Genomic DNA, 26,619 nt, shown 5'->3' with positions numbered 1-26,619 from the left:
CTACTCTCTGTTTCCTGTCCTTCAACCAGTTACCATTCCACAAATGTACTTGTCCCCTTATTCAATGACTGCTAAGTTTACTCAAGAGCCTTTGGTGAAGAACTCTGTCAAAAGCTTTCTGGAAGTCCAAGTATACTATGTCAATCAGATCGCTTTTATCCACATGCCTGTTGACACTCTCAAAGAACTCCAAAAGGTTAGTGAGGCAAGACCTAGCCTTGCAGAAACCATGCTGGTTCTCCTTCAGCAAGGTGTGTTCTTCTATATGTTTAACAATTTTGTCCTTAAGTATGCTTTCCATCAATTTACCCGACACAGAGTTAAGCTAACCGGCCAATAGTTTCGTGGTCCCTGCCCCCCCGATCCCTTTTTGAAAATTGGAGTTACATTAGTTACTTTCCAGTCCTCTGTACAGAGCCTGATTGTAAGGACAAGTTACATATTTTTCCTAGGAGAACAGCAATTTCACATTTGAGTTCCTTCAGAACTACTGGTAATTTCTTAATTTTTAGTTTTTCAAGACACTTTAGAACATCCTTTCTCATCACCTCAAATTGACCCAGTTCTTCAGCCTCCAAGCCTGAGAAGCTCAGGGAGCAGGTATATGGTCAGTATCCTCCACCATGAAGACAGATGCAAAGAATTCAATCAGTTTCTCTGTAGTCTCCTTATCCTTCCTAATAATTCCTTTCACACCCTCATCATCTGAGGGTCCAATCGCCTCCTTGGGAAGTTTTCTGCTTCTTATATACTTCAATAAGTTTTTGTTATTCTCCTTGACACTTCTAGCTATATGCTTAAGCTCCCTTTTTACATCCCTTATTGTCTCCTTGCATTTCTTTTGCCAGAGTTTATGTTTCTTCCTTTTTTCTTCATTTGGACAGGACTTCTGTTTTCTGAAGGAAGTCTTCTTCCCTTACTCTACTTTTTAGTCACGCTGGCATCCTCCTGAACTTGATGGTACCCCCCTCGGTATACATTCCAACCGAGCTTGTATTATTGTGGTTTTTAAAAAGTTCTATGCTTTCTGGAGTGATTTGATCCTCCTGACTGTCACTTTCAGTTTCCTTTTTACCTAACCCCTCATTTTTTAGAAGTTTCTTATTCTGAAGTGCATCTGTGTTGGACTTTCTTAGCTATGCTCCATTTGCATATATGCTCAACTGGATCACCCTAAGGTCATTTTCCCCCAATGGTTTGACAATTCTGACATCCTGCACCAGGTCCTGGGCACCACTCAGGATTAAATTCAAGGTCCCTTTCTTTCCAGTTGGTTCTGCAACCAACTGTTCTAAGACAGTCATTTAGCATGTCTAGAAATTTGGTCTCTCTGTCAATGCCCACATGTGAATTTGCTCAGTCTATGTGAGGGTAATTGAAGTCACCCATTATTACAGCTCTGTCTCTCTTTGACACCACTCTGATTTGCTTCTCCAACTCCAGGTCACTCTCAGTGTTTAGATCTGGAGGGTGATAGTACGTCCCTAGTAACACATTTCCTCCCATTCCTCATATTATCACCCATCATGTTTCTGTGGAGGACTCCAATCCTCCTAGGTTTTCTAGCTTGTTGGATTCTATCCCTTCTTTAACATACAGTGCTACTCCACCCACTATCTGCCCCTCCCTGTCCTTTATGTAGAGTTTTTATCCAGGAATAACAGTGTCACACTGGTTCTCACCGTTCCACCAGGTTCCTGTTATGCCCACTTTACCTATGTTTTCATTAGCAACTAAGCACTCCAGCTCACCAATCTTGGCTTGGTGGCTTCTGGCATTGGTATATAAACACCTATTCACCGAGTCTCTTACCTGGTGTTGGCATGCGTTATCTCCCTTACTGTCATTTGACCAGCTATCATATGCTTCCGTCTGCTCTACTTCTGGTTCTACTCTGTCTGCTTCTGGTCTATCTGAATCGTTTGCACCTTAGGTGATTTTGCTTGCCAAACCTGATACCACCCAGTCCCTGTCTGCAATCCCCCAGGTGTTATTTTAAAAGCTGCTCTGAAACCTTTTTGATTTTAAGCGCAAAGCTCCATCTTGGTTCAAGTGGAGTCCATCCCTTTTGTACAGGCTTCACTTGCAACAAAATAGAAAGTATACTGGCTAGCCATACCCCCGGTGCTCCCTAGCTACACCACCTGGACATCCCCACATTCGGTGTTTTTCCTGCAGAGGAGAGTGCTGAATGAGAAGAGTAATCCTCCCCAAGATTTAGGATCCTAGGTGGCTCTAATCTATGTTATAGTCTCTCCCTGGCTCCCTCTATAAAGAGTAGATATAATGCACACTTGTATTAAAATTAATTCCTAACAGAGTGGCAAAAATATTTTATCTAGTTATGTCAAACTCCAACTTAGGTTATCAAACTCTGTTTGTTAAGAAAGAAAGAAAGAAAGAAAGAAAGAAAGAAAGAAAGAAAGAAAGAAAGAAAGAAAGAAAGAAAGAAAGAAAGAAAGTTAGTTAGTTAGTTAGTTAGTTGTTGGAAACAAAAAAAAGTTATTGCAAACCAAGGTTGGTTACTATCAGAACGCAATGTGGCAAACCTTGGGCTCACGTGCTCTCTCTTTCCCTTCTCCCCTTTTTCATATGTTATGGAAGAAAAATTAGAGAAGGTTCCCTTTCTAGTTTTCAGCAAACCACAATTAACTATTCTGTTCAAATGTGGGTTGTGCAAACCACAGTTTGTTTGCTACAAACCAGAAGCAGAAGCTTAACTTCCGTTGTCTATATAAAGGAGGGAGCATGCTCTTAGCCCTGGATTTCCAGGCCGAAATCCAGAGCCTCCACACCCTCTGGGTGCCCCCAAATCCTCTTTAATTGTCCTGGGTGGTGTGGTTGCCCTGCCGCCCCACTGGCCCACACTGCACCGTGTGGCCAAGCTTGACTGTGACCTTCACTGGGTGGCCGAGCATGACTAAGGGGGAGCAAGAAAATAAAAATGTGGGATGAGAATATGTTATATTGCATGTTGAAATGTTTCTGCTATTGCATTTTTGCATAAATACCCACTAGACAGGCCCACTACTCAGTTACAAAACCTGTCTCTCTCCTCAGCAGCAGGAGCTGCTTCAACATGGCTTTCCTTCACTATGTGAACATTAGTCCTTTGAATCACAGCCTATATCTTGGGGACATTTCCACAGAAGATCTGAAATAGTCTCAAACCAGTTCAAAAAAGTCCCAGTAACAGACTGCTTGTCTAGAAGGGGTTCATTCTTTAGGCAGCCTCCAACTTCTAGCTGATGCAACATTTCACAACTGGATGAACAAGAAGATATCAAAATGAAAGATCATGACCAAAATTCATTATCTAGGAAAGGTGAATGAAGTTTGATAATGTCCGCACACACACACCCTGCAAAGTTTGCTCTTCCTAAAAAGACATTTATATAAACTGTTTGTAAGTTCTTTAGAATGAAACCATTATTCACCTATTATCAGCAATTTGACACACTCATACTTTTTTGCTAATAGATTAGCAGAATGTGAATTAACATTCATGTTGGAAAACAGAAAGATATGCTCGTGTTAATTTCCCCCCCAATTCCTCCTCAGTTAATTGAATTTTTAATTTGCAAACCTTTTTGGTTCCTTAATAGGGAAGAAAAATCTCCAAGTCACGTTTGAGTTTCTATTTTAAGGAGATGGTTGATCATTTTCATGTGCACCCTAAGAGCTGGCCATGAATGGCAGTATTCACAAGCCATTGTACGGACTTGTATGAAACTCCGCACACACAAAAAGAATTGGCCTAGCCAGCAGGGAGTGGGAATAATGCCTGCATAGGCACTAGACAACAACGGGACAAAGGAATTTTAACCTTTATATGCCAGCTATTTGATAAGTTTAGTAGAAGGAAAAAGCAAACCAGACATTGCAAAGTAGATCAGAAGAATTGTAAGTTTCAATAAACCCCAATTTCCTCACCTGTTGCATTGCCATTTGCCTGGAATAATTTTGAGCCTTTACCAGGGCTTCTGCTGCTCTTTTAGCACGTTGCTGAGGGGCACCCTTGGGGAAGGCTGGAAGTGCTGCAAGTACATTCTCCACACTTAACTCCTGGCTCAAAGAGTTCTCCAGAATTTCCTGAGAAACATTAAACACAGTACAAAAATGACCACTTTACACGTTTTAAAAGATAAATTGATTCCTTTCTTGGAACACAAATGGAAAACAGAAAACCCTTTAAGTGTAAAGTGAACTAGCAGGCAATATTATGATATGAGCAAAATGTGTAGTGAGATGGCATTTATAATTGTGCTTTAGTTCGAGGACCATAACCAATTTACACAGAGTCCTATGGTTAAATATGGCTGTCAGTATGCCAGGGTTTACCATCAGGGTAACTAGTTGCAATCTCACAGGAGAAAACATGGAAAGCACATTAAGAATAGTAGAGGAAAAAAGGCAGCATGGCAGCGAGAGCCACTCCCATAGTATTCCAAGCAACGTCATCACCAGCCACCAGTTAGAATGATGCTTGCTGATGGTCCCACATTAGCCATGCATGGTCAGGCTCAATAAACACATGACAATGATGGGAACATTGAGATACCTTTATGAAGACCCTCTCAAACCTTTTCATGAAGAGAATGCTCAAGCATGCTACCAAGTAAAAGCCATTGTGCTGCTTCCACCACAGGCCTCAATCACCACAAATAACAGATGGGCTCCCTTCAAGACAGGGGTTCAACCTCCTGAAAGCCCAAGTACAACTACTAACAAAAACCTTTGAGGTGGTAAATTCCAGCAGCAGACAGAGGAGGAAGGATTATCATTCCAACCACAAAAGCCAACATCATGGCCAAGTGGTTATGAGGCCTGCACGCTGAATATTTAAATGACAGTCCATCCCTGCTAGAAGAAGTATTCAAATCCTGATGTGGTGCCAGTGTGGGTAAGGGCTAGCAGTTGCAAGGAGCCACATAGATAAGGAATAGTGGACACTCAGCAAGCAACTTCACAGGAGATGATACTATAAGATGGCTGATAGTTTGGTGGGAAACAGGAATGCAAAGGGAAGCAGGTAACCTCCACAATGTGAAGTCTACTTTTTGAGTGCCCTGACAACAATAATTATAGGTCAAAGAAGAGAAAGACAGCAGAGAACATCCTAATCACACAACTACAGGGACAAAAGGGCTCGTGATGGGACCTTTCTGATCTCTCTGGGACTTAGCCTAGGCCATGCCACCTTCTATAGTCTGTCAGATGCATGGGATCCAGAGTTTCCAGTAATACAGTCCAGTATTGAAGGTGGCCCATGTAGCTTGGTGAAACAGCAAGAGATCCCACGGTTGGACCTAGCCCTGGGGCAGCAAAGGATTCTAACTTATCTAGCTACTGGTCTCCCACCAAACCCCATCTTTTCTCATTCTCCCCCACCCCCTTATGCTGTCACAACAGTGTAACTTCTTCAACTACAGCATCATAGCTTCATTAAGATAGCATAATATGGAGCTACACCAGCATAGGAACCCTAGTAGCAAACCTATCCCTGTCTGGCTAATATAACCTGAAAATAGGATTGCACTCTTAATCATTAACCCAAATCATTCTTAAAATTACAAGCATGCAATTTGTCCTGTTGAATTGCTGTAACTATGAATAAACTTGAAGTACTTCAAAGAGGTTAAACTGTGTTCTTTATTCACAAAGAAATCACAGGCAGGGTCCAGAGTAAGTTAGTCATAATAAAGCCCCATTGAAATTCATCATGACTCATTTATTTAAATGGTGCTAGGTCAGGACTAATTTAATCTGGATCATCTCCCATGATTATCTCTATCATAAATAAAAGATGTAACAAATTCATAATTGCTGATCTCTTCACACAGAAAGATCAATATTTCAAACACCTCAATGCTGCAGATTCTTCAGCTCAGAACATGAAAATGAATGAAGCACCAACACGCAGCAGAACCTGGGTTGTCCTTACTCCAATGTGACCCAAACCCAGCCTATGGTGCTAAAAGATAAGGATTATGCAGATAAAGGCTGGACTGGTGCTTAATGGCTCCCACTGAGTTCTGTAAGTCAAAGAAAATGGGTTCCAACCAACAATACTTTTTTTTTTTGGTTGTCAAATAATAAGAGTAGGAATGATTGTATTAATCTTCCCCCCGCCCCACCTTCCTTATCACAATCTCTTTAATGGCTATAATGCTTTAATCTGCATGTCACTATTCAACTATTACTATTGGTATTCTCTGAGGGCAAAATACTTGGACTAAGTTATGGCATCACATGATAAGCAATGTCCAAAAATGTGATATCCTTGAATAATACATGTTTTAAAGATTTATAGCTGTCACTTTAGACAAATCAAGTAGTAATTAACTTCACAATTATACACCATCAAAAACTAAACATATTCACAGTATTTCTGTCTAATCATCCTTCTGTCTATTATCACTTAAGGAAAACAATATGTATTTATAAAACTTGCTATGAATGTTTTCTATGCTGAAAACTATTCAAGCAAGGCTGAAATATGTTCTACTACAAAGGTATAATTATCTGCCAGGTGATAATTAGGTTGCTTATATGCTCCATCTGAGGTTTATGGCTACACTACGTGTTGCAAACCCTTTTGCAAATGCACAATTAATAACAGAAGTCCTAGAGCAACTTGTGGAGAAAATATTTTCAACAAGGGATTTGGGTGCCATGAATCAAAGGTTAGAACTCTATGAACAGACTAATTTAATATACTCATTGCAACCTGATTGGCCTGCATCATTAGGACTGAAAGCCTGATACAAAACACTTATGACGGATGTCCATCAAGTCCAAGTGAAACTTACTCATATGTTGTTGGCTGCTTTCTGAACAGTCTATCTAAATTTTCCACCATTAGCATACAGTATGGTAGCATTCATCTGGCAATGATAGACACTATGCTAAAAACTATTATTGGTAAAACTGTAATCATTAGCATAGTTTCCTTTTCTGGTTTAAGATGTAAAATGTTTGTGTGGACCACTATTACTGGCTCCTCCTCTCCTAATAAAGTAAAAACACCACCTAGAGTCTTTGGATGGGGCAGTATAAAAATGTAGATAGATAGATAGATAGATAGATAGATAGATAGATAGATTTCAAAATATCTATCCAGTTTAAGATCTACTGGGCATCCAATGCAATATATCTCCTGTCCTCTAAGGGGAATACGAATATTGGAAGCTTAGTGTGTCCAAAAGTATCTATGCCTGTAATGAAAGTTCAAATGAAAAAATAAAAAATTAGTACAAATGCTGGAAAAACAAATGCAAGGACAAGTCAAGGGGGGAAATAAAAAACTGGTAAACAAAACAAAAAAATCCCTTTAAGTAAAGTAAAAACCAACAGTCTTCTAGCACCTTAAACAATTTTATTTCTGCACAAGCCTTTGTGGACTAGAGTCCACTTCATTAAGTGCATGAAATTTTGTTCTCGGCTGATGAGTAAATAAATAAAGCAGAAGCAGGAAGCCAATTAGGGAGGGAGCTAGTCAACAAGGCAAAAATGTGAATGGATTACTGAAGGAGGTCATGGAGCTTGCAGAGAAGTTAAAAAAATGTTTTGTGTTGGCATTCATTGCTGAAAATGGGTAGATATCAAGTCCCACCCTCCACACACAAAAACGGTATCTGAAGAACAAAATCAAATAAGAGGTAACCTAAGATAAAGTTCTAGGGATAATTAATAAATTACAAATTAACAAATCACCAAATCCAGCTCACTCTATTATTCATTGTAACCTATGTTGACTCTATTATTTGTGGTAATTAATGTCTCTAATTAACATTTATAAAGATAATACTAGAATAAAAATATTATTAAAATGCATGAATAAAATTAACCTGATTGTGGATGGCATTGAATTAACTATCTCTGATCAGCTTAAAAAAGGTTTAAAGGTTATAACAGAATATGGAAATTGCTGGATGTGTTAATACATGGAGTGTATTAAATCAGCAGGTTTTTTAGTTTTATTCCAAGTTGTATAGCAGTAGTACAGGCAATATTGAGGCAGATATATATTGTTTCCTGCAGTGGGTACATCTTCCACATCTAACCATATAGCTGCACCTCTTTCTCTATAGCAATTAATAAATAAATCAAATACATAAAATCTAAAAAGGCCCCAGGGCCCAATAGATTTTCCGTGGGGTTTTACAAAACATATAGTAGTTTCCTGGCTGCAATATTATTGGAGGTCTATAATGATGATTTCCTTAGCCGAAAAGGAACCGACGCACGTTGCGGGTCACATACTTGATTTGGTCTTTCACTGTGATCAGGGTGCCGTTCCATGGGTGGGGACTCCTGTGATTTCCCCATTGTCATGGACGGACCACCATCTGGTTAAGGTTGGACTCACAGTCACACCCCACCTTCACAGGGGTGAGGGATCTATCAGGATGGTCTGCCCGAGGAGGTTATTGGATCAAGAACCCTTGGAGGGATTTACTGTTGGCTCTGCTAGTGATCCTGTTGATGCCCTTGTGGAGAATTGGAACAGCAAACTCACCGGGGCAGTTGACATGATCGCTCCTAAGTGTCCTCTCCAACCCACTTCAAAACTGGCCTCTTGGTGTACAGAAGAACTAAAGGGGCCGAAGCGGCAAGGTAGATGACTGGAGTGCAGGTGGAGAAAGACTCAGCTTGAATCCGACAGATTGCAACATAGAGCTCATTTGAAGATCTATGCTCAGGCAATATGTGCAGCAAAGAAGTGATTCTTTTCTGCCCGTATTGCATCTGCAAGTTCACGTCTGGCAGAGTTGTTCAGGGTTGTGAGAGGGCTAGTATGTGCCCCCCTCCCTTGAATCGGAATCTGGAACCATCGATTACCCGCTGTGATGTGTTTAATGAATTCTTTGTGGGGAAAATCTCTCGTATTCGGGCCACCTTAAATTCCGTCTCGACAATTACTTCAGTGTCTGATGTGGAGGTGTCCAGTGACTCCTCTTATGTGATTAGGTTGGATCAGTTCCAGTTTGTGACTCCTGAGGATGTGGACAAGCTGATTGGAATGGTGCGGCCTACCACCTGTCCTCTTAACCCTTGCCCGACATGGCTTATACTATCTGACAGGGAAGTTGTTGTAGAAGGCCTGGTAGAGATTATAAATGTGTCTCTGAGGGAAGGTAGGATGCCTCCTAGTCTTAAGGAGGCAATCATTAGACCGCTTCTGAGGAAGCCTACCTTGGATCCCTCAGAGTTAAGCAATTACAAGTCTGTCTCCAACATTCCATGGCTGGGCAAGGTGCTTGAGAAGGTGGCGGCCTCCCAGCTCCAAGCAGTCTCGGAAGGAACTGATTATCTAGACCCATTTCAAACTGGATTTTGGGCTGGCTATGGGATAGAGACTGCCTTGGTTGGACTGATGGATAATCTCCAACTTTGAACTGACAGAGGGAGTGTGCCTCTGTTGTTCCTTTTGGATCTCTCGGCAGCTTTCGATACTATTGACTATAGTATCCTTCTGGAACCTCTGAGGGGATTGGTGGTGGGAGGCACTGCTTTACAGTGGCTCCACTCCTACCTCACGGGCAGATTCCAGATGGTTTCTCTTGGAGACTGTTGTTCTTCAAAATCTGAACTTGTGCACAGTGTCCCTCAGGGCTCCATATTGTCTCCGATGTTGTTTAACATCTACATGAAACTGCTAGGAGAGATCATCAGGAGATTGGATGCAGGGAGTTATCAATATGCTGATGACACCCAAATCTATTTCTTCAGGTCAACATCATCAGGAGAAGACATAACCTCCCTAAATGCCTGACTAGAGGCAGTAATGTGCTGGATGAGGGATAACAAACTGAGGCTGAATCCAGATAAGACGGAGGTACTCATTGTGCGGGGTCAGAACTCAGGAGACATTTTTGATCTGTCTGTTCTTGATGGGGTCACACTCCAGCAGAAGGAACAGGTATGCAGTCTGGGGGTGCTTTTGGATCCAAACATCTCCCTGGTGTCCCAGGTGGAGGCGGTGGCCAGAGGTGCTTTTTATCAGCTTCGGCTGATAACGCCAGCAGCGTCTGTTTCTTGAGATGAACGTCCTCAAAATGGTGGTACATATGCTGGTAACCTCTAGGCTGGATTACTGCAATGCACTCTTTGTGGGGCTGCCTTTGTATATAATCTGGAAACTGCAGTTGGTCCAGAATGTGGCGGCAAGGTTGGTCTCTTGGTCATCTAGCAGACCATATTACTCCTGTTTTGAAAGCACTACACTGGCTGCTGATACTTTCTGGGGAAAATACAAGGTGCTGGTTATTACCTATAAAGCCCTAAACAGCGTAGGCCCTCGGTATTTAAGAGAACGTCTTCTTCACCATGACCCCCACCACCTGTTAAGATCATCTGGATGCTTTCCAGATTATACCCTGCAATGGGGTCACGTCAGATCTCGGAAGTGTGGTATGACAGCAGTGTGCCGTTCACATTGCCAATGCCTTGTCTCAAATTTAATAACTGCGATATAGAGCTAGGACATCATATATCCGGTGTTTTCAGGTTGTTGAGAGACTGCTCCCCCTGTTATTTACGTTTTCAATGCAACTTGCCTGAACGGAGGCATTTTGATGCTGTTCCAGCAGCTAATCTGGAAAGCACCCTGGAAAGCTTTGTGTGCAGTTGCCTCCAACTCATCTGGTGGCTACTCATGAACAGGCCTTCTCCGTTGCTGCCTCTGGACTTTGGAATGCACTCCCTGTTGAAATAAGAGCCTCCCCATCTCTCGCAACTTTTAAAAAGGCACTGAAGACACATTTATTCACTCAGGCTTTTAATTAGATTTAAAGTTTTAATATTTCTAATATTAGGTTTTAAAGATAGATATAAGTTTATTTGGTCATTGACCAGCTAAGTTTTAAATGTTTTAAATGATTTTAATTGTAAACCGCCCAAAACACAAGTAAAAAACACAAATACATAATAAAATTAGTTAATATGAACTTTTCCAATTTTTTTGTTCAAATGAAAAATGACTTAGATCAGTGGGCTACAATTGTGTTGAGTATTTGGGATAAAAGAAATGTAATTAAGATGAATCTAACCGCAAGGCTCATATATATATAGTAAGAGGTCTTCCCATTCTTCTACCTTCACCATATTTTAAGCAAGTGTATAAATTAGTTAATGACTTCTTCTAGGCAGACACCCGCTTAGATTTTCAATTTGTAAACTTCAACTACCCATTGAAGAAGGTGGGTTTAACTTTCCCCATTTTCAGCCTTATCACTGGGCATTTATTCTATCTTCAGTCCTAGGGTGGAACAATGAGTCTCAGGTTTTGACTACGCCTTGGGCACAGCTTGAAGGTTATCTGACCCTCACTGAAATATTGGCAGGTGCTGGGTTCATCATTCATTTGTGGATCTAGGTCATTACTTGTGTTTAAAGCCGCAAGGCATATATGGAGAATTTTGGGTTCCAGACATGGTTTTGATTCTTTTTTTTACATGAAAAGCTTACATTGTGGGAGATTCCCTGTTTAAAGATTGCTCATAAATCTCCTCCCCAACTCACACCATTAATGGACTCCCATAATATCACATTAGATCAGTTGGTTTCTTCTAAAGCTGTTTTCAAATCTTTTTGAAATCTTGAGAGCTGAGTTTGATTGATCCTTAACTGCTAACTGGCAGTTTGTTAAGTAGAAAAGTCTATTTTCATGACTTTTTGGTCCTGATGCGACCACAGCTTCTCCATCTCTATTATGGAGATTTGAACTCCATCTCTATTATTAGACCTGAAGCATCTATTGGATGCGCCTAAATTTGTAACCTTGCTTTCAACATGTACTAACCAATAGAGTGTTTTTTAGACAGAAAAAGCCTACCAATATGCTGATGACTCAGAATAGTCTGTGCCAGATATTGGAGAAAAACAACAGTTAAGGAAAGGATAAAGTATAGGAGTATTGCACTATGGAAAATTTTACTAATTATTAAAAAATGGGATGCCTTTTTATTAAATTGTGTTATGACATCCAACAACAACTTGATGCAAAAAATTGTTTTCATATGTTAAAAATTCAAAACACAGCTAATTTAGTATGTTATGGCCCTTATTAATGAAATTTTGACCAAAAAACAAAGAATTCCATGTGGGAGGAGAGAAAGAGGAAGCAATATCTCTGTGCATTGAGCCAATTACTATGATGAGGAAGAGGTTATGGATCCCTCTGTATACCATGTGCAAGAAAGGAGAAAATCCTAGTTCTTCCTTGGGAAAACCAAACTGAAGCTTGCAACTCCTTTAACAGGAAGAAAATACTCAAACCCATCATGACCCTCACCCATCGTGACAGACATGTCACTAGTGGGCAATCATGAGCCATGTGAATTTCCAAGAATCCATTTGACATTTCCTCTGTACAATCTATAGTACAATGTTTGAATTACTTGATGTATGTTTGCTATATTTTCACTTTACATATAAAGGCTTTCAATAAAAACTGAAGGGCCATGAGCACCACAGTTTACCATATTGCTGTTCGCAGAAATGTAGCCTTACAGATTTTTTTATTTTATTTTAGGTAGACAGGCAGCCAATATTTCTACAAGGATGGAATAGGAATAACAATGGTACAAATCATGAAGAGTTTGAGCAACTTCACATATATATGTTCTCCCTGTGTGGTCCTGCTTCTCTTGTAGAGTATTGCTCCTGCAAAGTGTTTAAGCATTTTGATAAAAATGCTTGTTAGCAGTGCGAGACTACATGATACTATGCTTTTACATGCTCCTCTGCATGGTGAAAAACATTCTGCAAAGAGCAGAGAACAACTAAAGTGAAAATTATGCAACTCCACCTTTCATAGGAAAGAATTTACTTCTTTAGCACAGCACAGAAAATAGTAAAAGGTTCTTGTTTAACTTGAAATGTAACTAGTCTAAAGTGCTGAGAGATCTTTAGAATGCAACTGCATTCTAAGAGTGGTGATCTAGTGGGAGGGAGGCTCTGTGGACTGGTGCTCCATCTTTCTTCGAGAACAGCTCCTCATCAATAACACTCTAAATTCAAAGCACTTTATAGTACTTATCTTACACCAACCCTCTTAAAAAAGCCAGTGGCACTGTAATTTTACTAGCCACCAAGCATAACTGAACAGATCTAAGGGTCTGCCATAGTGAGAGGAGAGCTGGTCTTGTGGTAGCAAGCATGACTTGTCCCCTTAGCTAAGTAGTGTGCACCCTGGTTGCATATGAATGGGAGACTTGATGTGTGACCACTGTAAGATATTCCCCTTAGGGGATGGAGCCACTCTGGAAAGAGGTCCCTTCCTGGCATCTCCAAGATAGGACTGAGAGAGATGCCTGCCTGCAACCTTGGAGAAGCCACTTCCAGTCTGGGTAGACAATACTGAGCTAGATTGACCAATGGTCTGGCTCCATATATGGCAGCTGCCTATGTTCCTATGAACAAGAATAAACCCAGAGTGTCCATATCCAAGCCCAACACACAGCCTATTGGGTTATAAGGGGTCACAGAAATTTTGGCCATATGAACAAGTTTTAGTTAATTTCATTTGTGTGCTTTAGCAAATAACTAAAATCAACAGTTATTAAAAAATATTTATATACCCCTTTTCAACAACAACAAAAATCAGTGGTTCGTACAGCAAAAGCCACGAGAAGATGGGTCCCTGTCCTAAAGGGGCTCACAATCTACCAAAAAAAAAATACAAGGTAGACAACTGGAGAGACACTGGGCTGGGATTGAATAGGGGCAGTAGCTATCCCCCCGCTAAATATAAGACAGCCACACTTGAAAAGATGCCTCTTTGCCCAGTTAGCAGTTAAATAGGGAAGTCTCTACAAGTTATTACTGTGGCAAGTTGCTGCCATCTACAGACCAAAGTAAGTAGCATCTAGATCATGGAAAGCACACATCTTCATTTTTTGATCTGTAGGTGGCAGCAATCTGCATGTTCTATCTTTTAATTTATCTTAATATACATTTGTTTACTTATAAACTGAACATTCATTTGGAGATCTGCTTCCACTATGAATCCAGGTAGATGTTGCTAACCTTTGATTATAATAACTTATTTTAATTTTCACCTAATATTATGCTATATTACTACACAATTTAAATGATGCCATAAAAGGTGCCAGCTGGTACTCTGTTAAGGCAGAAATTATGGAGCTACTCAGACTGGTCTACAAGGTCACCTCACCAATTGAATTCTGGCAATGTCTCTTTTGGGGGGGCATTTTAATCCCATTGGGTGAGTGATATGTTGCTGCCTTTGGTACTATATTTTCATCCAATTGGCGGTTGCATATTTTAGCTACTCTAAAATGTGTTTTGTTCTGGGATTGTATATCAACTTGGCTATTTTATTTGATATTATTTTATTTTTGGCAGAAAAGGGAAATAATATATTTTAGAATAAAATAATGAATAATTGAAAAAGAGATTATTTGGCTAATTATTTGACCCCCTCCACATGCATCCATGATGAAAGAGAAGCAATACCTATTCTGTTTTTTTCCCCTAATGTTATTGGGATACTCTGTCTTCTTTAACACTGCTTAAACTACAAATTAGAAGGTAAAATTGATAGAAACACTAATTCGATAATATACAGCAACAATCAAATTGATGTGTGCAATACAATTATCTATAAGTCAAATATAAGTATGGTGAGCATACAAATACAATCTTTATCAGTGAGTATTTGAACAAGGACTGATTAGCTTATGTTATGTAACCTCAACAACCAACCAATGGATTTAAGGTTCATGAATATATATTCTGAATGGATTCATCAATCAAATATATATATGCATTTGCTAATTGTAAGCTTGGGGCTTTTCTGGATTTAAATGTGTACATTAAGAAAAATCTTAACCTTCCTTGTTTTGGACTTCTATGAACAACAACAACTTTTGTTAGCCGCCCCATAACAAATTGTTCTCTGCAAGGCTCACAGCACAGTATTAAAACATCCAGTAAAAACACATGGTTCTTCTTGTTCCTTCCAACAGTAAATTATCTATTCTAATCTGTTTAAAACTTTCAAAGCTCTCTTTGTAAAATAGAAACTGATTTATATTTTTGTAGATTTGAAAGAATCTGGGCTAGCTTAAAAAGCAAAACCAATATTGTCTCCTGGAGGCCAACAATATGAAAGGAACTGCATGGGCACCATGTCCATGCCAAGCTCAGTAATAACTTCCAAAAGGGAGGGAGGCTGATAAAAACATTACTTTACAGAACAGTACTTATGTTGAAATACTCATGCTGGTTTTGATAGTTATATATGATATATTACTTGCCTGAATGTGAAAACACAATCTTTTCACGTATCATCTAAGGAGAAATTGCCTCTGGAGGTATCCAAGGTACCTGCACACTGAATTTCCATTCCTTATATTGAAGCTACAATTCTTGAGATAGCATTAACAAAAGAGTAACTGGACATCCATATTCAACTGGCTGAAGTAATAACACTTATTCATTTGCATACTGCTATATGCTAAGCTTATTCAAAACACATCCAGTGCATTATTTCCTTACTGTGCCAAAGCCTATGTTGTTGTTTTTTAAAAGGGTGGGGGAGTCTGTTTATTAATGGAGTCTCAGATCTCAGAATTGTGGTTTTAACTTTTTGTTTACATTTAAATTTTAAATATCTGGCTGCCTTGAATGGTTCAGTTCTGAACTAGAAAGAACGGACATACATATTCTTAAATACAGTAATAAATTCCTTGTTCCACAGACTCAGACACCTCTGCAGGTCTCATCTTCTACCAGACTTACTTCATGAATTTGCAGTTTCAATGGCTATTATTAAGGAGGATGAGGAACTGCAGCAACAAAAGTGAAAAAAACAGTCCTGGACAAAACACTACAAAGAGGCTGTTCACACATGCGTGCAAAACCGGGCTAAGGGAGCCCAGCCTGGTTTTGCACGTGCATGAGAACCACTGGGATCGGGTCTGATCTTGGCAGCACTGCAGCAGCTAACCCGCTTGTGGAGCCTCCCTCCAAAACAAGGTTAGGAGAGCAAGCCTTCTCCTAATTACATTTTTTTAAAATCATTGTCAGCCATGGCTAGCAGATTTGGGGAGGGGAGGGGGATCCCCATAATGCACAGAGCACTCATGTGGTGCATTATTGGAGCTCGGGGGGGGGCAATGCGTCCCAACACCTTCATCCTTGAAGCAACTGGCAGCAGCCAGTGATCATCTGGGCAGGCGATCAGGTGATCACTCACCCAGAGGCAAGGATCTGCTTGTTTATGGGGGAAGTAAGCTTTTCGAGTTTTCCTCCCCTTGCCCCATCGAAGCCCTTTCTGTCCTTGTGAGAAAGGGCTCAAAGGTTTACAAAGGATAAAGCAGGAAAGGAGCAAAAGCTTGGTCATTGAGGGTTGTTGATACAATCCTGTGTATCCAATCCAATCCAATCATTACGGTCATAGACCAGAGTACGAAAACACAAAAAAGAACAGACATAGAAAAACAGAAAACATAAGAACAAATATATCAAGATCAAATATTTAAAAACCTAAACAGATTTTACAAATTATGTAACAGTACCTGGCCACTCTATTAATAACATTCTCATCAGGACTGGCTAATAAAAACTTCAGATAAAAATCATTGGGATGCCCTATAAAATCAGTCAGCAAAGGGGAAATTAATTCTAAACGGGCATCCCTATAAAAATCACAATATAAAATAGTACGCGCTGGTCTCCACTTGGCCTGTACCGCAGGGACATAGGTGGGCGGGAAAAGGAGTGCTTTTAAATCTACCCTCCAAAACAGCGGAGGGGAGGACGTCCAAACGCACTAAGGTCAAAGCGCGTCTAAATTTGGGAACAATAACAAGACGCAGATAACTTGCGGGGTTAGAGCTAATTGTTTGCTCACCCAAATGGATGTTCTTGGGCAAAAGAGTAACTTCCTCCTGAAGATCTATATCTATAATATGTTACTTGATTTCCTTCCTGGCCCGGTCATAACCCATTTTAAGGATTTCCTCTGTAGAGAACCCATAATGTGCTAGTTTGCCACTGATCAGGGTGGACCACTGAAACCTGAACGAATCAGTTTTTATAAGAAAGGCCAGGCCCACACAAGAGAACACAAATTTTAACCAAAATAGGATGATGGTTCTCCAGTAACAGGTTACCATTCTAATTAAGCCCACCTCTCTTCTCAACACAACAGTAGGAACACAGCAGGAGACCGATAATATCAATCTCAGAAATTTAGATTGCAAAGCATCTAAAGACGAGAAATTTCTAGCCGGTCCTAACTGGGCACCATACAACAATTAAGGATGAACTTTGGTGACAAATAATTTAATTGCTGCAGGGATATAAGAAGTTCCCCTCAAGTAATAAAAAGAGGTAATAAGATTAGTAGTATGCTGAGCCATCATCAGAGTGGACTTAAGGTGGGGGCTATGTGAACCTGAAGAGTGAAATATCACTCCTAGATATTTAAAAGAGTTTACTTGGGCTATCCTATGACCATTAATAGAGCAGTTATCTGGGCCGTTTTGCAAAAACCATCATTTTGGTTTTTTGATAACTGATCTCAATAGCCTCTTGAGTACAAAATTTTGATAAAATACCGAGAGCACATTTCAAGCCAATTGGTGTTTGAGATAAAATTGCCATATTATCAGCATATAACAAAACCGAAATATGCCTATTCGCAATTTTAAGGGGATGGATAGAAGGGATGGAGACATGCGCAACTACAGAATTGATGTAGAGATTCAATAGCGTGGGGGCTAATATGCAGCCCTGTCGTACACCCCTGCAAGTGGGAATCTCAGATGACAAAGCCCCCAGAGCGTTGCATCGAACTTTCAGCTGGGCACCATCATACAGGGCAATTATCAATAATAACAACCTTCTGTCTATGGCGAGATCCCACAATTTTTGCCAGAGCCTCTCTCGAGATATTAAGTCAAAAGCAGACTTGAGGTTAATAAAAGCAACAAATAGACCAGAAGATGGCTTGGTAGATAAAAGAGATTAAAAAATTTCAGATAAAAATTGCAGGATAAGGGCATGTTCCAAGACCTGCCCAGAAACCAGCCTGCTCTGGGGCCAAAATATTATTCTCATCAATCCAATCCATAAGTTTTAAAAGTAAATGTTTGGCATAGATCTTACTGACAACACTTAATAAGCTAATAGGGCGATAATTATTAGGGTTGTCCCTATTACCAGTTTTGTAGATTGGAATTATGACAGCTATGCCCCAATCATGGGGAATTTTGGCCGTGGAATTGATGTATGTAGAAAGGGAAGCCAGTAAGGGCACCCACCAACTAAGGTTAGCCCGCAAGACATCAATGGTGACAAAATCAAGACCTGGGGCCTTACCATGAGGAAAATAATTAGTAAGCCTTTCTACTTTGGAGCATGTTACGGGCTCCCAGGTAGGAATCTCGGAGCTATGTTGTGCCCTAATAACACTGGTGTTATGCTCCAACCCAGGTGCCATTTTGTACAACGAGCAAAAGTGTGCTTCCCAAACTTCCGCTGAAATACAATAAGAGTGAGAAGACATAGCTTTACCCATTGCAGGAGAGACCAGCCTCCAGAAACCAACTTGGTTCCTGGATCTGGCCGCCTTAATGAGTTCAGCCCACTTTTCTTTGACTACTTTAAAATTCTTGTTTCTTATTAACTGTTTATACGGACTTTTTCTTTGAAATCTCAAGTTTAGAAATAACCGAGGGGTCAGCAACATGCCTTTTAAAAGCCCTAACCAAATCCCTCTTCGCATTTAAGCAATCACCATCAAACCATGGCTTAGAAGGAATCATAGGGGAGTAACTGTGATATGAACAAGGTTTGGTCTAATCCTGTGTATGGAAGCTCATAATTCTACAATGAACAAGGTGTTTTTGCTTTGGGAATTACTCTCAAACACACAGACAAGAAGAATCTTACAGTAAAGCAAGAGAGGAAGCAAGTACTAGTCTCAAGTAACCCTGAAGCTTCAAGGGAGTAGGAACATAGGAACATAGGAAACTGCCATACTGAGTCAGACCATTGGTCTATCTAGCTCAGTATTGTCCTCTCAGACTGGCAGCGGCTTCTCCAAGGTTGCAGGCAGGAATCTCTGTCAGCCCTATCTTGGAGAAGCCAGGGAGGGAACTTGAAACCTTCTGGTCTTCCCAGAGCAGCTTCATCCCCTGAGGGGAATATCTTGCAGTGCTCACACATCAAGTCTCTCATTCAGATGCAACCAGGGCAGACCCTGCTTAGCTATGGGGACAAATCATGCTTGCTACCCACAAGACCAGCTCTCCTCTCCTAAGTATATTCCTTGTGTGCTATAAATTACAAATGAAGATAGCTTGACACAGATCTTGTATCAACTGTGAAGGCTATGGCTTTATAGTTGTGAAATCTGTGCACATTTTTTAAAAATACAGTTTTATTATTAAGCTGAAGAATCCAGCTACATATATTTTCCATTTTGGAATTTTACTGGGTAACATTTCACTTTAGCAATTCTATATGTCTGGATTTTTCATTTGGTCTTTTTAAAAATGTATTTGTATTCACATCAAAAAATCTTTGATAAATTATTGAAACAAGTTGTTATTTAGAAAACTTGTCATATGTATATTTTGTATGTATTATGTGTATGTATATATTGGCTATTCTTTGTATTCACAGTCATTAATAAAGGTCCATTTTTCACATGTATGTTTGTATCATGGTTTTTAATTGAGGTTCTAGTTTGTTGTTTACCTTTGGTCTTTTGAGGACCTCCTTTTTTCTGGCTGGTTGCTCCCTTACAACACAACTTAACTGAGACTAGTGTCATAAAGAGACAACACATGTTAGCAGAGTTTACAATCTGGGAATGATGCAATAACAGAGTAACAGAAAAATACACAGTATGCTAGAGCTGGAAAGGACTGTGAAGGCCTTCTAGACCAACACCCTGTTCAGTGCAGGAAAACTATTGCAACATCCATGACAGATGGCTGTCCAGTCTCTGTTTAAAAACCTCCAGTGAATGACAGCCTACCACTGCACAAGGCAGATTGTTTACTTGTCTTCCTGTTAAGAGGTTCTTCCTAATGTCTAACCTAAATCTGTTTCCTTGTCATTTCAACCCATTGGTTCTAGTCCTGTCTTCTGGAGCAACAGAGAACAAGTTTACTCCCTCTTACACATTTAAATATCTGCTTTTTAAAAAACACTGAGAAGACATTTGTTTCTAAGTGATCTCCCCAGTGGTGGTACTGCAATGCAATACAAATGATTCCTCAATGATGGAAGCAAGGGTGTAACTTCCGGTGTTCTAACATGTTAAAAGAACACAAGCCCCCTTCCCCCAGGGGCCACCAAGGACCCAACCAAGTTAAAATAGCCGACATAGCAATACCAGGGGATAGCAGAATAGAAGAAAAAGAAATAGAAAAAATCGCAAAATACAAAGATCTACAAATTGAAAATGAAAGGCTGTGGCAGAAGACCAAAATAATCCCAGTAGTAATTGGTGCCCTAGGTGCAATTCCAAAAGACCTTGAAGAGCACCTCAGAACCATAGGGGCCACAGAAATCACCATCAGCCAATTACAAAAAGCCACTTTACTGGGAACAACTTATATTCTGCGACGATATCTATAATAATAACAGCAACAATATTGATAATAAAATTCAGCCATCCCAGGTCCTTGGGAAGAACTCGATGTCTGGATAAAACAAACCAGTCAATAATACCTGTTTGACTGTGTAAACAATAATAATAATAAAGCTATTGCCCTTCCCCACTGCCGCCTGCTACCACTGCCTCCTCCCCTGCCCCTGCCCCCAGCTCTAACAGAGAGTAAAGAAAAAATTCACAGCATGCCAATGAGCAATTAAAAAACTGGCTGGAAATGGCACTGGGTGTGTATGCCACCATTTCCAGTCAGCTTTTGAACTGCCCACCAGGTGCACTGCTGGACTGTTTCTTTATTCTTTGTCCGAGCTGGCGGTGGCAGCACCGAAGAGGATGAGGTGGTGGCCGAAAAGATTTTGTGGGTGCTGCTGAGAGGGCGTGGTGGCAGTTGCAGCCACTGCCACCACATGCCTAGTCAACTAGGGAATAACACTCAAGGATCCAGTTCATCAGGGCACAGTAGATACTTCTACTGTGTACAAACATAAGCTTATCTAATAAATGTATGTACAGTTTTCCTAAGTTTCCCTCTGTTTGATTCTGTACACTAGTGACACAATGAGGTCTTTCACACGACCTCGAGGCCATTGCTGAGAGAGCCAGCGTGGTGTAATGGTTAGAGTGCTGGACTAGGACCGGGGAGACCCGAGTTCAAATCCCCATTCAGCCATGAAACTAGCTGGGTGACTCTGGGCCAGTCATTTTTCTCTCAGCCTAACCTGCTTCACAGGGTTGTTGCGAAAAAGAAACTCCAGTATGTAGTACACCGCTCTGGGCTCCTTGGAGGAAGAGCGGGTTACAAATGTAAAAATAATAATAAAAATAATAATAACTGCTGGGTGCACTGCGAGGATGGCAGGAACTTGCTTGCCTTCCATGGCAGATGAGCAGTGGCTACCGTCCCCTTTGCAGTGTCGCTTGCCAACATGAGCGGCGGCGCAGCAACTGCAGGAGCTGGGAGCACCACAGGAGCGGAAGGTCTACACCCTCCCGCATCCCAAGGTGCCCAGGGGCATGATTGTGGTAGCTGCTCTCTACTCCTTCCCCAGGCTTTCTGCAGGAAGTGGCCTTGGGCTGTGAGGAGAAGTGGTTTAACCCAGCGGTGATCGCCCTGATGATCCTTGGCCAAGCTTACATGAACCATAGGTCCGCTTAACCTTGGCTAAATGCCGGGTTAAAAACTCGGGCTTGGTGCGGGGGCCATGGCCGGATCAAGCTCGATCCTGATGCTTCACTCATGCAGCCTAACCAAGGCTGCGCTGCCATAGCCTGGGCTAGGCTGCACGTGTGAACAGCCTCAATGGAAGACTCCTTTACAGTGCAATTTAGTCAAAGTGGTAAATTTGCTGCAGAATCTACTGGAGTCCTGCTAAATCATATCAAAATAGTGACAGAAAGCATCAACTGTCAGTTTCCTATTTCTTTTCCTTAGTTCTTGCACTCCCCAGAGTACATGCTTATTCATGAGACTTCAGGAAACCCCCTTTCCCTCCACCTCCATGGAAGAAGCCATAAAGGGACTATTAAATAATTCATCATTGCCACCCACTTACCAGGATTTCTCTAACCCAAGGCACTAAATGCCCTTGCCTACTAACACCATAAATAACTGTTCACAACTCTCTAGAGAAGGTTAGGTGCCTGTGTTCTTATATAAGGCGGATATTACATTAAAAAAAACAAATTAGAGATAATTAGGCCTGCATCAGTGTTAATTATTTATTAATACATTTTTGCCAGGTCAGCTGATTCAGGCACACAAGGCTATTTTAAAAGTACAGCTTCAAACTGACTTGCTGCTAGCGAAATAATAAGCATTTTGCATAATGTAATAATGTAAGATTATTAATTGTAATTATGTACAATTAATAAGCTTTCAATAAAGTATAGATCTTCCACTATGAGAGAATTTCTTGTGTCTGAAAATATCTTCTTCAAAAGCACTTTAAATTACTCAACAAAGAAATATAAAGTATCTTACACGGTACATGACAACCATGCAAGTGACTACAAAGTAGTAATTACTCCTACTATTACTACAAAGATTTAACTGAATTAAGGATAGCAAGCTAAGTAACCAACTCCCTTGGACTAACTTCCGTGAAGAAAAATGCAGCCACCACATAATGTGTTCTCATAAAATTGATTGTGGATGTTATTTGACAATTCTCACCAACAGCACTTTGTATTTTCTCCATTTGGACTACATGAATTTCTCATTAAATTAGAACCCTAAACTCAAATATATTCTGTGCTATTCAAACTTCAGGCAGATAAATGTTTTAACATAAGCTTACACCTGCTGGCCCCAATTCAGAGATGTTCATTTACAGCATTAGGATGCATGTATGTTTCAATAAATAATAATCTTCCCATCACAGAGATGGTTGGTATAATCAACTTTGACTGCACTAATCATCTACAGGGAAGAGGCTGTAATCAGCTGGCAATTTGTTACATTTGATCCAGCCTTTCCTCTAAACAGCTCAGAGGCGTACAATAGCTTCTTTCAACTTATTCACATACAAATCTGATGAGGTACATCATACTGAAAAAGAATTTGCTTTCTCAAGCTGTTCAATATCTTTCTACCTTGTCCTTCATTTATAAAGGAAGAACAGGTGGTGGGCTATAGCAGATCCCAACCAAGAGAGAAAAGAAGTCTCCCTTTAACAAACCTACAAATATCACACACAAGTTGTTTGTGAATTTGGAAGAGTGGTAAACCTTGCTGCTTTGGTGTATCTTGGTTTAAGTTGTATCCTGACCTTCACATCTGGACCGAAAAGCAAAACAGACATTATTGATAAATGGTCTGTTTATTCAGATTTCTGTAGGAAGTCTTTTTACACAATTGTTTATAGAGTGAGTGTGGTGTCATGGTTAGAGCGTTGGACTAGGACCAGGAAGACCCGAGTTCAAATATGCATTCAGCCACAAAACTCACTGAGTAACTCTGAGCTAGTCGCTTATCTCTCAGCCTAACCTACCTCACAGGGTTGTTGTGAGGATAAACATAACCATTTATAACATTCTTGGCTCCTTGGAGGAAGAGCAGGATATAAATATAAAAATAAATAAATGAAAGCCATAATATAGACTTGATCTTGAATTATACTGTAATATGTTAATTTATTGAAGCATATCCTCATTTACTATCCACCACAGCAACAAGAAAATCTTCAAGTAACAGCTTTCAGCCTAACGTTATGGATGCTACACATCAATTCTTTAAAACAAAATTGTTATTTGGATGCACTTCCAATTATCATTCCTTCTTTTTAATATGTGCAGAAAGGAGAACCAATCTGTATATTAATCTCTTCATGTCTATATTCATCAATATTATTCACAGTTCATAGCTTCCATCACACTGTTCCAAAAATTGACAATGCTCATGATTTTTGTTGCAGAAAAGCAGTTTGGGGAGGAATTCATCCGCAGAAACACATGAACAGCAGTGGAGAGGTATTTCCCCACTGGGTATTGTTCTATTCCAAATAGCTGTATCCCCTGCTGTTGCTTTCCCATGGTGTTCCAAGTGCATATTTTCCTGTATTTGTAAACCTACAGAAAAAAGCAACTGGAGTGGGAGGGGGGAGTTAAAGCAGAAAAGTAGCCTGTGGTGAAAAGGTTAAATGTCTCATTTCCCATGAGTCTTGGCTCTGCTCTAAATAAATCCTTCTAAAGTGGTTTTCTTTCTTTCTTTCTTTCTTTCTTTCTTTCTTTCTTTCTTTCTTTCTTTCTTTCTTTCTTTCTTTCTTTCTTTCTAAGATAGAAATAGTAGAGATGTGCACGGATCGGTTTTTGTGATTTGATTCAAGCTTTTGTGATTCGAATAGCAAAATACTCAAACCGATTCATCAAAACACCAGCCATTGCTGGCTGTTTTGACAAATCAACTCAAATTGATTTGAGTGATTTGGCCATAGGGAACAATGGGGGAAACTCAAAAGACCCCATTGTTCCCCATGAGTAGTTTCTAGGACACTAAAGTGGGGATACTGCCAATGGGGATTGGGAAGAAGAGTGGAGAGAGCGATCTGGCTAGGCTAGCAGCCGACGACACCTCCATTGCCACAGGAAGAGCTTCTTCCCCAAAAGGGAATCCCCCCACCATTCTACCTTAGTGCCACAAATGGCTGTGCTGAGGGACCAGGCTCATTGTATCAAGCTGGTACAATTAACAAGAATTAGAAAGAAAGAAAAGCAGTTTGTTGGCCCCGCAAAAAAAGGGGGGGGGGGTTCAAAAAGAGAGACAGTCAGATAAGATGCCTCTGAGTACCAGTTGCAGAGAAGTAGCAGCAGGAGAGAGGGCATGCCCTTAACTCCTGCCTGTGGGTTTCCAGCAGCATCTGGTGGGCCACTGTGTGAAACAGGATGCTGGACTGGATGGGCCTTGGGCCTGATCCTGCAGGGATGTTCTTAAGCTTGCAGGCCCTCTGTCTCTCTCTCAACTCACTGGGCCAGGCAGACAGGGAGCTAAGTCCAGATCACCATCAGCAATCTCTGCTCTCAGTGCTGCTGCAGTATCTCTTTCTGATCCTTCTCCTCTCGAGGCACCAAATGGCTCTCTGTTTCTCTGCCTCCAAGCAGTCCCTTAAATACTTTTTGAAAATCCTTCCTTTTGCCTCCCCTTCCCTCCTGCCACCACCCAGCCAATGGGGGCACAATTGCCCATAACAACACTTAATTTGAATGACAACAAGCCAACCAAGAAGAAAGGAGATCAAGCCAATCGGAAGAAAGTGCCAGAAAACCAATCAGCAAAGGGAAAATACAGAGACAAAACAGCACTCTAATCACTCAAATCAGCATCAATTCAAATTGAACTTGAATCAGGCTCTTTATTCTTAGGGCAATTTTATTTGAGGTTGAATCACTCGAATCACCCGAATTTGAGATCGAAATGATTTGCACATCTCTAAGAAATAGCCATCAAGACTGTGTTATAGACATTTGTGCATAATAAAGAATGTGTCCCCTGAGCCATTTTATATTGTCAGACAAAAGCAGGCACAGTTTTTTAATGTTTCTGATAAAATGTGGATAACGGAAGAGATTCCTGAGAGTTCTTTGATGAGATTCCTAAGTTTTAGAACCTCTCTATGGCTCACCATCGCCAATTTTATTGTAGGCAATAACACTTCCCATGTGCCACTTTCCATATTATAATGGAAGCAGAAAAAGAAACAACATGTTCATTTGTGCTTATACACAGGAAGAGATGTCCAATTTCCTTGGCAGGGGGAATGCTAGTTTTCAGGGCTGGCACTGAACTCTTAGTACAGTTAGCAAACTGTGATTTTAAATATCAAGAAGAGCAAATCCTACCGTAATATCTCTTACAGCCTGAGTACATGCTCTGAATTAGCACAACTACTTAAAAGATTTGGCTGTGGAGGATTTGACCTCTGAATTGTCCCTGGAGGTCCCCAAGCTGCCAGGATAGGAGCACAACTTACACTTAGCCATATGAGAAGCACAGACATTCAGTGAGTTTTTGCTCAATGGACTTACTCTAAAGGTACATGTGCATCCATAATATGACAAACAAAACCAATGAAAAAAAGAAATAGGAATTCCAAGTTTAAGTACAAATCTCAAGGAAAGCTTAATTATGGAGCTGCTAAAAGGCTATAAGAATATGCCAAAGTGAGGATCAGTGAGGGAAAAGGTCAATTTCAAATGTGTGTTTATTACCATTTCCTTGAGCTTTATTCATTTGTAAAGCACCCAATTATCATATGGCTAACAGACAACCATAGGGCTCCATGGTCTCCAGGAGTTGACACCGACTCGGTAGCACACTTGACCTTTAGAATGTATGCAAAAAAAACCACCCCCCAAAGACTATAATCTACATGCAATTGTTACATTCTACTACCTCCACAGTGTGGAGGGACCTCTTAACACACAAATAATAGTTCTCCTCATATCAGGCATTATGTGACCAT

General features: G+C 40.5%; 1 protein-coding gene across 9 annotated transcripts in view; it reads right to left on the bottom strand.

Moving 5' to 3' along the window:
* Positions 1 to 26,619, bottom strand: part of LOC128344194 (uncharacterized) — a 111,769-nt gene that overhangs the window by 18,035 nt on the left and 67,115 nt on the right. For all 9 annotated transcript variants that reach the window (XM_053293841.1, XM_053293846.1, XM_053293845.1 and 6 more), the window contains one exon: positions 3,934 to 4,092. In XM_053293841.1, the coding sequence (XP_053149816.1) occupies positions 3,934 to 4,092 (159 nt within the window). The remainder of the gene's footprint in view (positions 1 to 3,933; positions 4,093 to 26,619) is intronic.

Source organism: Hemicordylus capensis, chromosome 2, assembly GCF_027244095.1.
Source record: "Hemicordylus capensis ecotype Gifberg chromosome 2, rHemCap1.1.pri, whole genome shotgun sequence".
NCBI lineage: Eukaryota > Metazoa > Chordata > Lepidosauria > Squamata > Cordylidae > Hemicordylus > Hemicordylus capensis.
This window is presented reverse-complemented; position numbering and strand designations above follow the sequence as displayed.